This window comes from Phytophthora sojae, assembly GCF_000149755.1.
Source record: "Phytophthora sojae unplaced genomic scaffold PHYSOscaffold_4, whole genome shotgun sequence".
Classification (NCBI taxonomy): Eukaryota; Oomycota; class Peronosporomycetes; order Peronosporales; family Peronosporaceae; genus Phytophthora; species Phytophthora sojae.
In genome coordinates, this window is record NW_009258118.1 from 7,537,611 (window position 1) to 7,553,136 (window position 15,526).

At 56.4% G+C, this 15,526-nt stretch overlaps 6 protein-coding genes across 6 annotated transcripts; 3 read left to right on the forward strand and 3 right to left on the reverse strand.

The window, feature by feature from the left end:
* Positions 1 to 1,977: 1,977 nt before the first annotated feature.
* On the reverse strand, positions 1,978 to 10,020 carry PHYSODRAFT_332750 (hypothetical protein; the record flags this gene model as incomplete). The annotated part of the gene is made up of 13 exons (XM_009529804.1): positions 1,978 to 2,168; positions 2,519 to 3,900; positions 3,946 to 4,089; positions 4,181 to 4,424; positions 4,498 to 4,900; positions 4,953 to 5,573; positions 5,811 to 5,876; positions 5,947 to 6,441; positions 6,513 to 6,965; positions 8,562 to 8,882; positions 8,909 to 9,505; positions 9,635 to 9,820; positions 9,907 to 10,020. 13 exons carry the CDS (start codon positions 10,018 to 10,020, stop codon positions 1,978 to 1,980), a joined length of 5,217 nt encoding a protein of 1,738 aa, XP_009528099.1.
* Positions 10,021 to 10,042: 22 nt separating this feature from the next.
* On the reverse strand, positions 10,043 to 11,839 carry PHYSODRAFT_332751 (hypothetical protein; the record flags this gene model as incomplete). The annotated part of the gene is made up of 1 exon (XM_009529805.1): positions 10,043 to 11,839. One exon carries the CDS (start codon positions 11,837 to 11,839, stop codon positions 10,043 to 10,045), a length of 1,797 nt encoding a protein of 598 aa, XP_009528100.1.
* A 1,241-nt stretch (positions 11,840 to 13,080) lies between these two features.
* On the forward strand, positions 13,081 to 13,392 carry PHYSODRAFT_376471 (hypothetical protein; the record flags this gene model as incomplete). Its single annotated transcript, XM_009529806.1, has 1 exon — positions 13,081 to 13,392. A coding segment is annotated over one exon (312 nt), but the record flags the coding sequence as incomplete, so codon positions are not given.
* A 59-nt stretch (positions 13,393 to 13,451) lies between these two features.
* On the forward strand, positions 13,452 to 13,814 carry PHYSODRAFT_501281 (hypothetical protein; the record flags this gene model as incomplete). Its single annotated transcript, XM_009529807.1, has 1 exon — positions 13,452 to 13,814. A coding segment is annotated over one exon (363 nt), but the record flags the coding sequence as incomplete, so codon positions are not given.
* A 500-nt stretch (positions 13,815 to 14,314) lies between these two features.
* Positions 14,315 to 14,563, forward strand: PHYSODRAFT_498476 (hypothetical protein; the record flags this gene model as incomplete). The annotated part of the gene is made up of 1 exon (XM_009529808.1): positions 14,315 to 14,563. A coding segment is annotated over one exon (249 nt), but the record flags the coding sequence as incomplete, so codon positions are not given.
* A 46-nt stretch (positions 14,564 to 14,609) lies between these two features.
* PHYSODRAFT_499163 (hypothetical protein) lies at positions 14,610 to 15,090 on the reverse strand (the record flags this gene model as incomplete). The annotated part of the gene is made up of 2 exons (XM_009529809.1): positions 14,610 to 14,817; positions 15,008 to 15,090. Coding segments are annotated over 2 exons (291 nt in total), but the record flags the coding sequence as incomplete, so codon positions are not given.
* Positions 15,091 to 15,526: the final 436 nt, after the last annotated feature.

Here is a 15,526-nt window from a genome sequence, read left to right on the forward strand (position 1 = left end):
TGGGGGAAGACTGTCATTTTATTACTGAGCTTTCTGAGGCCCTGGAGCCTCGTTCTGGTCATCCTATGATGAGTCCTATGTCCCTATACAAATATCTAGTGTGAACGATCGCAATAAGGCGATTCCGGACACATCAAATGACGACCGCGGCTACACTAATAAGTGCGGCCGAAGTACGTAACTAAATGCATCTGTACCTAAAGGTGGGTACCATGAAGCCTCGTTCGGGGTTGTATTAGGACCCGACAAGGCTTCTGCCACAATCTGCCACTCCAACGAGGATAATGTCGTCAGCTTAACCAAAGCAGCCACTTCCATCTCGCACTTGGCTGCTCCTTGATTGTACCTTGATTCTTAGGCGACGGGCAATCGCTCCGGTAATCTCCATTTTCGATACCACAACTGCCCCCGCCTGGACACGAGCCTCCGCAACAGGTGAGCGTCTAGGCGCCTCCCGTCCGTAAACTTCATGGTTCATTCATCGCGCTTGCGCTTGACCGTTGCGACGGCCGCTCTCCTGGACCTTCAGTGTTCTGGTCCGGTACGCTGGGCGCTCTTGCTGCTCTTCGCCATCAGTTGGATCCTCGTTAATGAAGCCAGCTTTTTCTCCGGCATCCCAAGGTGCTGTCGATGTAGTCACCGATACTTTGCAACGTTGGCTAGGGTCGCAAGATCTTTCATTACTCACCGGTGGTCCTGTTGGTGCTGATAATACGGTTCCGGCGCAAGCTGCACCTGTGACCGAGGCTCCAGTGACTTCCGTCGCTGCTGAAGTGTCGGTCGACACACCACAAGGTTCCTCCAGTGATATTTCATCTTCTGCTAGGGCCACCGAGGATTTGAGGATGCTTGGAGCCGCTACGTTGCGCACGGTGATACACATGCCCGATGCATTTTGGTGGTCGTATGGTCCGACGTTGGTCGTTCCACCGATACCGTGCGGACTGCCGGTGTTTGCGTCTTGGTTCCGTTTACTTCACCTTCAGTGGCATCTTCTGCAGCGTGTAAAACTCAATCGGAACGGCGTACGGTAGCCGGTCATGCTTCAACCGTCAGTCCATCCATTGCTACACCACCGGAATTCCGGTGGTCGCATGGTCCGACGTTGGTTATTCGGTCGATGCCCCGCGCACTGCCCCTGAGTTATACCTTGGCTTCGTTTCCTCGATGACATTGGTGTCTGCTTTAGAAAGTGCTGCATCACCTGAGGGTCAAACTGAGCAGCATGCCCTGCCACTCTTCTGGCCGCAATACCAATCTACCGGAGTTCCGGTGGTCGTATGGTCCGACGTTCCATCGACATGCTGCTGACCGCCGCTCGTCACACATCGTCCGCATACTTCTCAGCGTCGCTGACATCTTCTGTAGCTAGTTCTGCGTCGTTCGAGGGTTCAACGTCAACTGCAGTAGTCAGGGAACGTGCGATGACTCGTCCAGTCTCACACCATTACTACGTCGGAACTTCGGTGGTCGTAAAGGAGGCAGGTATGGTTGCCCCAGCTTGAAGCTCGCGAATCGCTGCACCGCCAACGTCGGTCACATCATCACTTGCTTCGTTTTCACTCGGAGATAGTGTAGCTGTGTCGACTGTGGTTTCGTTGCCTTCGTTCCACAGTTCCATCCGGATTTTCCGGTGGTCGCAACCAAATCGGGTTTAGTTGCCTCAGTCTGTGGCTCGGGAACCACCGCACCAGAAACGTCGGTCGAGCCTTCAGCTTCTTCCACTTTTGCGTGAGAAACTGTACCAGTGTTGACCGTGGTTCGTGATCCACTTACAGCAAATACTCGGTGGTCGTAACGTAAGGTCTGGGTACCCCAGCCTCCATCAAGCGACCCGCTGTGTTGCAATCACATCTTTTCGAGCCGCACCAATTCTCGTTCAGGGTTCCCACAGTTTCCGCGCAGGCTACATCAGGCACCACCGCCTTGAACGAAACGTAGTTGTCGGGCGTAGCGGTCCCGGATCCACTCGTATCTTCACTTCATCATCAAATCCATACATCGTTGCAAGTCGAGGTCCGGCGCATAGGCGCGACCTTCTTCCACGTTAATATCGGCACCCGAAGCCTCGATCACCCTTCCTTGAGCTTCATCCTTGAGCTTCATCCTTGTTCGTTTCATCTGCTGGGGTGTTGACCGAGGCATTCCGAGATGCCACTCCATCATGACTCATTCACATCACATGTAATATGCAAATTTCAGAAATTTCCTTCGTCTGTCGCTGCGAGCTGGATAGCCCTCGCAGACAGTTCAATCATCGTTTCCAGTAGCTTCATTCGTCTGCCATCGCGAACTGGGTAACCCTCGCGGGCAGTTCAAACGTCGTTAGCGTATGCAACTTGTCAACGACTTGGGCCACGTGCAAACATCGTGCTGCGTTCGCCACTCGTGCAGGTCATCATCCAAACAAACAATCGAACGGTGTTCGTCTGTGCTTAGGTACGTCATCTCAGGTCCGTCCCACTTCCAAACCTTTACCAGCCCACCACTGAGAATCAGGACTCGTGTCTTGGTTTACCTCGTTCCATGTAGGGCCAAATCCGAGTGGTAGGCTTCAGTCGAGATGTCGGTAGCGACTCCTGCGCGTAGTCGCTGAGATTAATCTCGTTCGCGGTGTCCTCAACCTCCGGGAACCCTTCCGCAACCATTGCATATAAGAATGAGGTGTATTTCGCCTCCAATAGGCTTGCAGGGTCCTCTTTGTCCGGGCCATCGACACAATTTTCTCCATCGGTACTAGTCTCGGTCGTGGCGGTTCCTGCTTCAGTTAAAATGTCGTTCGGTCCAGGATCATGTTCACCCCAGTCGATAGTGGCGTTGCCCCACGCGACCGACGTTTGATCTGGTTCAGGGCGTGCTTGCGTATCAGTCGCTGTTTCGGCCATCCGCGGGGCGGGTTCCACCGCTGCTGTTACATCTGGCGCGTCATGATCTTCTCCCGAATCGTCGTTCAGCTCTCCAACACCATCATCACGCTTATCTCCGGCTGCTGACACCTCGGCCGGGGCTTCCTGTGCCCCATGTTCGATGCTATAGGCGTTATGATCGGTGCGCTTGGATGCATAGGCCGCTCGGTGAAGCGACGACCCTTCCAGTGCGTCGGAGTCGGTCCGTGCACTCGCCTCGTCGTCTGAACCGTCGTTGGATATACCATCACGTTCTATGTCGTCTGCACCAGGCTCAATAACTTTGACCGAGCCTTGGGAGACCCTGGGGTCGTTAGCATGATCCGATATACCGAGCGAAGAATAATCGTCGTTAGGACGACCTTGAAGATGACCTCTCGGCCATATTGGAGCGTCGAGCGGTCTCCGTAAGATCTTCTGCGGCGTCGAGTAAGTCCCGCGCTCAACTGCGGGTGGCTGTTTGGCCAGCCATTGGTCATAGAGACATCGCTTCCTTCCATACAGAGTCTCGTCACGGCTCGTTGAGTATGCCAGCACCTGCCACTCCTTGTACTTGTTAGAGTCTAATCTCGCGTAACCAGTCTCTCGCGGTAGTTCACCATGTGGTACCCACAGCACCACGGAGTCATGCTTGGCGCATTGTGCCGCTGTGGTCGTAATATTGGTGAGCCGTACCCACGTCGGCTGCCCCCGTCGAAACCTCGTTACGGTCGGCACGAGCTTATCCGTGCGTCGTACCCACACATCGTACTCCGAACGAGGTAGCCGCTGGCGCGGCAGTCGAAACTCTCGCCACTCGCGACAGGGTACATATAAATCCTCGATCGGACCACACGAAGGCTGCGTGCCATAAGGTTCGTCATCTTCAACACTCTGCGACTTTAGCAGCGGTACCATGACCTCGTCCGGAAGGCGTGCGGTGCCATGAAATAGATCCAGCCGGATTCCAGCCGGGATCATAAAGTCCATCCCAAGGACCACATCCACCCCGGCACTGTGATCCATTATCCACATTTCAAATTCGTAGACCTGCTTCTACCCGAGGGTGATCTTGACGAGCGTCCGTCGCCGGGTCTCCATCACCCCTGGGTTGATCCCGCAGACTTCGAGACTTCGCACACGAAGCCGCTTGGCGAAGCTGACAGAAATCACGCTAACATTCGCTCCAGTGTCAAGAAGTATCCTCGTTCGCGCGTCGTCCACAGCGCCATTGACCAAAGCTCTTATTCGCTTCCTCTTGTATCGTTGGGACGACCACCACCTCAGTCTCTCACCGGGCAGTAATTTCACCGCTCCGAGGTGGTCCCCTGATCTGGGCTAGACTTGTGATTAAAGCCTCGGTCGGGTGTCCATCACGTTCGTCATCATCATCTTCATCAATACCAATCTCAACAAGACTTGCGTCCCGGTTCTCTCCATTTTCGGTCGGTTTCACACGTTCATTGTTCTTTAGGTCGTCAGGCCGTTTACTTTCGCTCATGAACGCGAACAGATAGTCCGCATCAACAGCAGGTTCAGCTAACTGTGGCAGCACGATTGGGACCAACCCAGTTTCAGTTGGCGGGCTGCCTAGTTTAAATGGCTTCCATACACCAGGCTTGCAGCTCTGGCGACAGATCCTTCTTGTCGACCTTGGACTTCAGGAGCTTGGTGAGCTCGTGGAGTGCTTCACACTTCCCAGCGTCGTGCACCTGTTTGCACAGTTTGCACCGCCAGTAGCAGAAGTGCACCGAGTGGGACGGGCTTCCGCACGCGGCACACGGCCCAAACTGGCGACGGCCATCTCGTTTGCGGTTGGACGGGCCTCCTCCGTTCCTGTAGCGTCGGTTGTCAGACCGGACGAACGTTCCATCGGCTGCGGCCCTGCGCTCAGCGTCGTTAGCGGCAGCGACATGCCGAGTAGACTCGTCCGAGTCGTAATCGGCGTCTGAATCCTCGTCCGAGCGTTGGTCGTCCGAGTACTGGCGCTCATCCTCGAAGTAATTCTCGTTCGCCTCAGCATCACGTCGGGGGGGGGGGGGGGGTACGAAGTCTCGTTGCGTGCACCGACCGAGCCTCCGATGTTCCATTCTGCCATCCCATCGGGAAGGGCGTCGACCAAAGTAACCCTCGACCGGTGCGGTGACCCGTCACGTCGGCCACGGCGGCGGTCGTCATCACGACGATCGGTGAGGCGGTCGTCGCCGCGGTAACGTCGTTCGCGGCGGTCCTCGTCGCGGTAACTCGTTCCCAGCGATAACCACTTCGAGAATCCTCGTTCGACCGCGCGTCGCGACGGCGACTGTCATCTTGACTGCGGGAGCGGCGAACCGATGATCCGCGGGTCGATTTTCGGTCACGGTGACGCAGAATGTCGTTGATCTTGTCTTCGAGGTCATGAATGCTCTTGACCCGAACGTGGCACAGACGGTCTTCTAAGTTTCGGTCGTCACACGTAACTAAGAAGTGTTCGACGTGGTCCTTCGTGTCACGATCCCCGTGCTCAAACTGCACCCCGGCGTTGCGAGCGCAGCCGTTGAGCGGGTTGAGGTAGTCACATACATGCTCTTTGTTCTCTCGTTTGGCCGAGTAGTACCGAGCCTTTGCAGACTGGGCGAACTTCGAGCAGTAGTACTTAATGAATGCCTCGCACAGCAGTATCCACGTGCGTCTCGTCTTGCGTGGAAGCTGGCGGCACCAATACAAAGCCCCATCTCTGAGCTTGAGTTCGAACGGCATGCACCACTCTTTGGGCGGCGCATGTGTCCACCTCATCTCGTAGACGAACGTACGAAGCCACTACATGGAGTGTTCGCTCTTGTCGCGCACACCGTAGAACGACTTGATGTTGCAGAGAGGTAGATGCGTGGTAATCTCGAGCTTCGGGGTTGAGCTCTGATTGTCAGTCGCGCTCAGTTCGCGTACCTGACGGGCCCATTCGCTTGGCAGGTCGCCCTCGTAACAGTCGGACCCGAGATCATCGTCACTCATCTCGGAGGTCGTAACGGCGGCTGGATCGGCGACCGGTTGCCCCGCGCGTGCCAGGCGTTGCGTACGAAACCTCGGTCTCCCTAGCCAGACGTTCACTACGGTCCGCAGATCGTGGGGTTACCATGTGCGAGTATTGCATGTAAGGCGAAGGCTCGCCCTTGACTGCGAAGACTCCGTCATCCGTGGCTGCCTTCCGAGGGGTCGCTGGTAGCGGGACCTTGGAGGAGTCAACCGCTCCCGAGGCCGAATGAAGCTTCGTTGAGCCTCGGTCTGCCACCCCAAGGGCCTCACGTAACTTTTTCCTCCACTTAGTAAGAGCCTTGGCGGCGGTGGTTGGCGTCCAGCTCGCGAGTGCAGCCTCCGTCGGGAGAATCTGGGGCTCGCACCCCATTGCACGCAGGAGGTCCACAGTGTTCTGAGCGACCTGCCGAGTGCTCGTTGAGTTGATCGGCGTTGCCAAAGCCCCTCCGAGGTCCATCCAGATGGCCTGGCGGACCTGCTTCGGGGAGAACAACTGCATCCACTCACTTTTGGCCTTCATCAGCTCCAGGCATCGGCCTAGAACCTTGTTGGTCGCCGGAGTATCGCCGTTGAGGGGAGGACGAGTGCCAACCGGCTTGGGTTTGCCCCTCCTACCGTCACCGAGGCTTTGAAACCCTCGGTCGCACCGTCATCCGCGTCGCAGCCGGGCTCGGGGCCCGGCATGTCGTTGAACGTTTCGGGGAGGTCGCGGGTGATCGACCTTGATCCTCCACTGCGGCCGGCCGACACAACCGCGGCCTCCGAAGTCTCGGACATCACAGTCCTCACATCCCAGTCATCATCTTCGTCATCTTCTTTGGCGTCCGAGGAATCAATCGCCGTGTCGCATCTCGCCGAACACTCGTCGATCGACTCCATCCGATCCGTCGCTGGGGTCGAGAACGAGCTTCCGGAGCGCACCGATGCCTCGTTGCGCGTTCCACTCGACTTGATCGGCGTTGCTGGTACCGCTGACTTGACTCCCTTCGCCATCTTTTCACTTCTTCTTCTTCTTCGCTTCTCTTCTTCTTCTCTTCTTCTTCTCCTCTTTGCTCGTTGGGGTAAGACCTACAACAACCCAGACACACAGAAGGTCGCACCAATCCCGGGTCGCGGCACCAGTTGTGGTGTAGTATTACCACAGGGTGTGTCCGATCGGTACTCCCGCCCCCAAGATCTGGATCGACAGCACAACCGTCGACCTGATCGGTCGATGGCAAGTGAGGGAACACGATTTCGCCCATCTCAATTGCTATACCACCGGAACCCACATGATCTGGCTTCCCCTATGGATCACCCGCACGACCATCATGCGGCTTCACGTCATCTATCGGTGCACACGCTTGATCCGTGATCGGCGAAGGTGGGGGGCTGTTCCTGTTCTGGAGAACATTCGTCCTCCGATCCAAAAGGTTCACACACCAACTCAGCAGGATCCGACCGTGGGTCTAGTGGATCTCCGACGAGGATAGCCAAAGCAGACGTGTGGTGTGGTAATACCACTAAAATTCTCTTCTACCAAAAGGTATTAGAGACACCAACAACACGCTAACCCGCAAAGGTAAGCGCTTATTGGATCAAAACCTGAAGACCAGGAACGATCCCTTACACCGGGTCGGTTGCAAGCGCCTCTGTGCACCTTAGGTTATCTTCGGTCAACCCAAAACCTGTACCACTAGCCACGAGCTAAGGCTAGGATACTATGTAGCGCTTTCGCGCAACCCCACTGCAGTCCTTCAGGAAGGAAGGGTACCGGCGTGTTAGGCCTTATACAGGGGGACCAAGGTAATACCTCGGTAGGTAGACTAATACACTCAGGGACACTCTAATCCCACAAATATATACTGAACGATACTCTAATACCGTTCCTGCCTCTCCGGCCACGCCAACTCTTGGTGCTGCCAAGGAAACTCTCGGTCAATGCACGATAAGCTCCCCGACAGGCATCCACACGCAGCCGAGCGTATCCAGGCACTACAATAAGCTAGCTACACTTACCGAAGTCGGACTGGACCCTAGTTGGCTTTGGGGGAAGACTGTCATTTTATTACTGAGCTTTCTGAGGCCCTGGAGCCTCGTTCTGGTCATCCTATGATGAGTCCTATGTCCCTATACAAATATCTAGTGTGAACGATCGCAATAAGGCGATTCCGGACACATCAAATGACGACCGCGGCTACACTAATAAGTGCGGCCGAAGTACGTAACTAAATGCATCTGTACCTAAAAGTGGGTACCATGAAGCCTCGTTCGGGGTTGTATTAGGACCCGACGAGGCTTCTGCCACTATCTGCCACTCCAACGAGGATAATGTCGTCAGCTTAACCAAAGCAGCCACTTCCATCTCGCACTTGGCTGCTCCTTGATTGTACCTTGATTCTTGGGTGACGGGCAATCGCTCCGGTAATCTCCATTTTTCGATACCACAGACGACCCCGACCCCTCTGTCTCGGGATCACCTTCCTGCAACGGTCCGCCCCCTGATCTGAGAGTATCAACGACGGCCACCTCCGGATCAGGGCTCATTGCCCCAGGTTCGCTTGTTGGATCGGGTGGACCCGTCGACTGATCGACGATCGGGGATACATTGTGCCTCTGGAGAATGGCTCGGGGCGTTGGATAAATCGGTCGTTCGACGGCAGGTGCTGGAGGTCCCGCTGGTACCTCCTGGTTCGTCGGCCGGTCATCTGTCGTGGCTTGAAAGGCTAGATTCTGCCATTCCACGTATCGGCAAGATCCGATCGACACATATCCTGGGGTCCGGGGTATCCGATCTCCAGCCAGCCACATCCCGATCCGCTGATTCCGATGCAAGACGAGGTCTTTGTCGCTGATGTTGGTAACCTGGAGATATCTGATCCTGCCGGGTCCTCGGACCACAGTCGGCACCCAGCGATCTCCACGGGTGACCCATAGCTTTTCTCGATCTGTCACATTCATTCGTAGCGGAAGCTCGATCGAATCCCCGATCGCGATCTGCATTCCCTGATCCACACACACACGTGTCTGACATTGTCGTTGTACAGCTGGCGCCGTCCGCTAAGCTGGATCTTGACTTCGTCGGGGAGACAGATGGATCCGTCCGCAAGATCGAGGCGGATCCCAGCTGGAACCATAAAGTCCATACCCAGGATCGCTTCTTGTCCTGATAGATCGCCAACCCAGATATCGAAGAAATACACCAGCGATCCTGCCAGCGTAACCTTGATCCTGGTCCTTCCTTCCGTCATGTACACGATTTCGCCAATCCCCACACATTCCTGGCTCTGACTCATGTCGACATAGCACCCCACCTTACGAGCAAAGGCGGTGTCCACGATGGACACCTCGGCGCCGGTGTCTAAGAGTAAGATCGACTTCTCATTGTTGATCTTGCCAGTGATCTTGGCCTGGCGGAACCACTTACCTGGCGAATGATGTTTCCAGTACCCTCTGGACTCCCCAGGAAGGAGATCAGGCACCACATCGCCAGATCTGCGGTGTTCGCTGACGCGAGGCCGACTTCGATCGCGATCACGCTCCGGGATCTCGGTCGTCACTTCTCCATCAGCTGGCGTGAGCCATTCTTCCGGTCTGCGTTGTTTCCAATAGCCCCGCGTTTCTCCAGACTGGAGATCCAAGGGCACTTCGGCGTCAGAACGGCTGAAGTCGTCCGATCAATGTAGACTTAAGACCTTGGCGGTGGATTTCGCATGCAGATCACATGTATTACCACTTAGATCAGTCCGTCCACTTACTCGATCTACCGTGTTCTTGTTCACGAATGCAGTACCTAGAACGCTCGGCTCGTACCGGATTCCAACCCGGCGAGCGTCCTCGTTTAACATCTTCTCGGCGATCGCGGGCAACATGCCAGCGTGCTTCACCGGGTTGAACCATTGACGGATCTGGTTGTAGAATTCCTCCATCGGACACTTGCCCATCTCGTGTAGTTCGCCACATCCACGGCACACAAACAGGCAGCGATCCGCCGGATGACCTCTCTTGCCACACTTCTCGCACGTCAAACGTCTCCAACAATCGAGATCGGTGTGTTTCCACGATCCACAATGTGAGCAGCGGCTTGATCGCTCCGATCCGTCAGGTGAAGATCGCGATCGTGGATCCGATCGAGGTGGGTCATGGTTGAGCTGCGCTTGGTTGCTTCAATCTGGCTTCGTCGCGTCACCCCCAGCGTTGCGAGACTTGTCCTCGGCCGACGCTAGGTAAACGCGACGTAGATCACCCTCCGAGTCCGACCCGTCTGATCCCGTGTCCGATCCAGACTCCTGGCTCGCGATCTGAACTGCACGCACTGCCCGTTTGGTTGCAGCAGCTGGTGCTGACGTCGGAACCTTCTGACGATACTTCGATCCAAAGGCAGATCGCTTCTGTCTGCTCTTCGCGCGCTCTCGAGCGCGCAGGACTTCCTCCAGATCTTCTGCGTCCGCAAGCCGGAGTAAGGTGAGCCGATCGGCCAGTTCCGGATCGCCCAGCGTCTCGATAAAGTGTTCGGCATGTTCTCGGCGGGCCTTGGAATCTCCGTCCTTGATCTTCAATCTCGCACGCAGAGCCGCCACATTCAGTCGATTGAGGTACTCCAACGGCGATTCATCATATCTCTTGCGAGAATGGTAATACTGCCAGGCGACTGATACTCCCAGGCCACAATACTGGATCTGGAAATTCCGGAGTAGATCGCTCCACTTGTTCCGCGTCGATCGGCCCAGCTGGCGGTACCAGTTCTTCGCCGGGCCCGCCAGTAGATCAGCGAAGGTCAGGCACTTCTCTTCTTCCGTAGCCTGATCTCGCAGGAACGCCGACTTCACCTTGCTGATCCACGATCGGGCGCGGTCTTCGTCCTGATCCTTGCCACTGAACTCCTTAAGATCGGACATCGCCGAAATTCGCACACGCTGGATCAATGAGGACCCAGTGAGTCCCGAGGCAGCGGTGGCCACCGCAGCAGGGGCTGAACTCGGTAGATCGATGTCGTCCGGATCGTATTCCCACTGAGAGAGATCATGATCCGGTGATCCGGCTGACTCCATCTCGACGTCCCGCGATCCAACGTCGTCGTCGACCGCTGGAGTAGGTGTTACCACCGTGGCCTGTTGTTCCTTCAGAAATCGGGCCATCGCAGCCTGAAAGTAAGACTCCAGTCTGCCATTCGACTCATCTGATCCGGTTGCACTGGTGGTCCGATCGGTCGATTTGGGTTTCTGCTTCCGAGGTCCTGATCGCATACGTTCCTGACGCTGGCTCCGTGTCACATCGAGATCTTGATCGAAAAGATCGTTCGCATCAAAGGTGCCAGCCACGAAGCCGGCTTCCTTCAACAGCCCGAGCAGGTTCTTCACCGCCATCAGCTTGTTATCCGTCACTCGGGGGGGCGAAATCGGGCCCTTCGGGTCGTCGATCTGCTCTGGCCGCACGATCACCATGACAGGATCTTGACGCAAGAAGTCTCGCAGTTCCTTCAAGTGATACTGACGATCCAGGTCAGCCTCAGACCAGTCGAGCGCCGACGGTCTGGGATCTTCGTCGTCCAAGCCTGGCGCTCTCAGCTTCTTCCTCACGATCTGGTCCTTGTCCGCGATCGCGTCCAGGTAGCTCGGATCGAGCCTGATCGGCGAGTCAGCGAACGCGTATCGGTCCGATCCCGCCTTAGTTTGTTTTGTTAGTGAATCTCGGTTCGCACCAAGATCCACCGGGGTCCCCGAAGGGACCTGGGGTGGATGTTGAGGTTTGTCTTCTAGATCTGTCTCCAGATCGCCCTCGATTCCGTCGACAGAAGTCCTCCGAGCACTCTGTCGATCCGCGGATCTCGCTTTGTTCAGCAGCGTCTTCGTCGATCCGATATCCGACGACGCCTCTTCCCCTGGTTCTTTCTTCACTTGCGCATCTTCTACGGGCTCACGGTGCAATCCGGAGTCCCCAAGAGATCCGGGCACGCGCACCATTGTTGTGTAGCGGGATCGGCCAAAATTTGGTTAAGGCCTGATCAAGCTTCCCACCAGCGCCCAGACACCGACTAACGGAGGAGGTCCCCCAACGATCCGTGATCGGCGGAACTTGTTCTCACCTTGTGTACCCGTCGGCGGGCTGGATCTGCTCTCTCGGGGCTCCGAAGATGCAGCACTTGGTGAAGATCGAGTGTCTTAGCGTGACGCGGGGATAATTTGTGGAGCAGCGCGGTAGTCTTCGCTCTGCGTCCGAGTATACGCCCCGATCGAGGGTTCTTCGCTTCGATCGGTCGGCCTGTAGTTGATCCAAGGCCTGTAGTTGCCTTTTCGGGTGTGCTCCTTCCTTTCCTGAGTTGCTTGCCGCTTCCTATAGCGGGATCGAGGTTGATCGAGAGGAGAAACGATCGCCGGTCAAGCACTTAATATCCGGTCGATCGAAGACTTGCACACAAAAGATAGATCACTAGAGTAGGTCAAACTGGCCAATGTATTAATCCAGTCTTAACCGTACCGCTAGTTCACTATCCAAAGTGTCGACGCTGCCGAGGCCAATGTAGTTCCTGGGACTTGGTGACTTGAGGGGACTTGTGGTCTTTGGTGCAAATTCTGCTCGAGAGCGACTTGCCGGGGCTTGGTGGTCTTGGATCACGTGTGGAGTCAAATCTGTTCTCCACAACGCAAGTCGATCGAGGCCAATATGCTCTTCCTCCTCGAGATTCCAGACCACTTGCGCTCCACGGTGCAAATTCGACTCTGATTTATGTTTAGCTGGTCTCTCCCTACTGCTACCATCTTGCTTACCATCCTACAACCAAACGATTACTGGATTCTTCCCCTGGCTTCGCCCCCATGTGCTTCCCATCCGGGTCGATCGGCGATCCACGATTGGCTCCCGATCCACGATCGACCCCGATCGGCGATCAACTCCCGATCGATGACCTGTGCGAGTTGCCGTGCACTGCCGATCCGTCCTCTTCTGTCCTCGGCCGCCCTAGATCTGCGAGATTAGTCGTCGATCCGGGCTTGGGTCTACGTCGAATCACGCCGCAGTCCAAGCGCGATCGCCCGTAATCTGTCTTGACATATGTGTTGCCTTACGCGTCGACGTTATCCAATCGCTTGAGATCTCTCGATAGACCCTCTTGATCCGTGACCGCAGCCTGATCCTTGCCTATCGTTCTGCCACCATGTCGCTTGATGTCATCGCAGTTGGAAAATCTTATTCGGTGCTTCACCACATGCTGGAGTCCAAGGGCGAGCACGAAGACGGGCTGGGGAGGTTGCTCTACAAGTGGCTTGACGCCCTTCACGAGTTGTGGTGCGTCTTCTTGCCTGAGACTTGGGCGTCGGGACGGAAGGCGTGCTCCAAGTTCTGCACGGACGCGAGTCTGGAGTCTGGCCGTTCGGTCGCCCGTGCCAAGCTTGTCGCCAAGGTGGTATGGACGCTGACGTCCCTGATCCTGTTCTCGGCGTTCTACGCCCCGCTGTTCATCTACGAAGTCTTCGAGTGGATCTGCCAGGGTGTGGCCGGCGTGTTCGCCGTAGTCGTGGTCTTCGATTGCTGGTTCGCCTCCGAGGAGGGCGAGCAGGCAATAGTGACTAACTACTGGTTGCGCTGGTATGCATAAACAGCAAGCTGTGGAGGTTGTACGAGGCGTCGGCAGGCGAGCGTTCGTCGCTGACCATGGCCACGGAGGGCAACGCTGTGTGGTGCGCGGCTCTCGAGGAGCAGGAGCAGGCTGAGCGTCTAAGTGAGGCATTCTGGAGGATGGACGGTGGGAGCAATGCGCCGAGAGTGCGGGTGCGGACGCGCAGTGGATTGCAGGCCGGACGGAGGGCCTGGCAAGCAAGGAGAGAAGTAGATCAAGCTGCGTGCACTCGGCGAGGACGCCGAGATGCAGTCGGGGAGGATGTCCCGAGTCGGAACGGCTCGGACCGTTCCAACTCTGCGTGGGCGACGATGAGTGCCTGAGGGCGTCCACCTGCTGTGGCCGCGGGCGAGAAGTAGTGGGCCGTGGGCCGGGTTGTCTTGAAGGTGGAGACCCGTGGGCCGCTACCCAGAGGTATCTTGGAGGGATGATGTGCCTCGCAGTGTCGTGGCGGGACTTCGGGGACGGATGGCATGTTGGGCGGCTTTGAGGGCCGTCAAGGTGAACGGATCAAGTCTTTGGGAGGGGTGAGCGGGAACGGAGTCACCCGAAGGCACTGAAACGCAAGGATCTGCAGAGGTAGAGAGAAAGAGTTAGGAGTAGAAGGAAGGTCAGTCGTGATTTTTGCTTAAAAGGACCACACAGGTCGTAAGGAACACTTATTGCATTTTGCTTAGTGATCTCCTTGCTATTTGTGCCCCATAAACCTATAAGCACAGGCAGCACTTACTACTCCAATACAGCGTCGGTCGGCCCCAAACCGGTCCAACAAAGCGACTCGCGACACACGGCAATAGCGTATCATAGAAATGTCAAGTTGTAGCTATTTGACAAGTATCCACACTTGCGAGTACCTACTGAGTTCATCTTGCTAAAGCAAGGGAAGACTTTAGATAAACATTGCATGAAACGCGAAAAAGGTAGCTTGATTAATAAGGCTCCACCTTGTACTAAGGAGGATTTACAGTCTTTAGTCCGTTACGTGTACAGCACAGCACGCGTGCACGCCGACTACCAAGACTCAGCACTCGCGTGCTTATGTGGCACTGCTTTGGCCGATCTTCGGACCTAGGCTACATCCAAAAACAGCACGTGTCTGTATCGGCAGACGGCACCTTCTACCTGCGGCTGCTACGTGTCAAGACATCAGAAGAACAGGGTCTTACCTTGATCCCGGACAAGAGCGACTTTTTGACGTGTCCCTTGCACGCTCTGGCCATAGCGCTAGCGACGCAGGACGCGCCATGCGCGGCACTCCTGTCCCAGTTACCCGATCTCGTAGCGGAGGTCGCCGTGCCACTTGACGAAGGTGTGCCGCTGCTGGAGCTGCTGGAAGCCGAGCCTGCTTCGCTCGACGTCGCTGTGGTCGTCCCTGCCTTCAATGCTCGCGGCCAGCAACGTATCCTCTGTTCCACCGCCGCAAATCTGCCCGGACACACAAGAAACATCAACACCAGCCCCAACCGAGGCACGCACCGGTGAGGTCAAGCGCGGCGAAGACAGCGTGCAGGCGTACGTGAACAGGATGCTCAAGCGCGTCGCCGAGCCGGCAGGAGCCACCCCTGACCTGACCTCGCACTCCTTCCGGCGTGGCGGGGCTCAGCATGCGAACGGGGATGACCGCCTCGCCGCCCAGTGGATCCTCGATCGCGGTGCTTGGGATATGACCAAGGCGAAGAAGGCCTTCGCCTACATCACTAACACGGCACGCGAGGACAGGAAGGTGGCCCGGGTCTTGAGTGGGTGGGCGGCAGACGACGTTCCAGCGGTCATCGACGTCGCGACGCTTGATCACGCCAGTCAAGAACGCCTCGGCCGATTGCAGGGCTTCCTATTCAATTCCTGTACAGGTCTCAAGCAACAACGTCTAAATGTAAGCACCAAGGTCATCAGTGTCCTCACTGCGTACCTGGTCCATTACTACCCGCAGCTCAAGGAGCTCTCACCCGCGGCCCCCATTGTCACGCGCGTGGAAGAGAGCTTGCGTGCTGCAGACATCCCGATCGGCGACATGCTTGCGTGGTCAGTCGCGCAG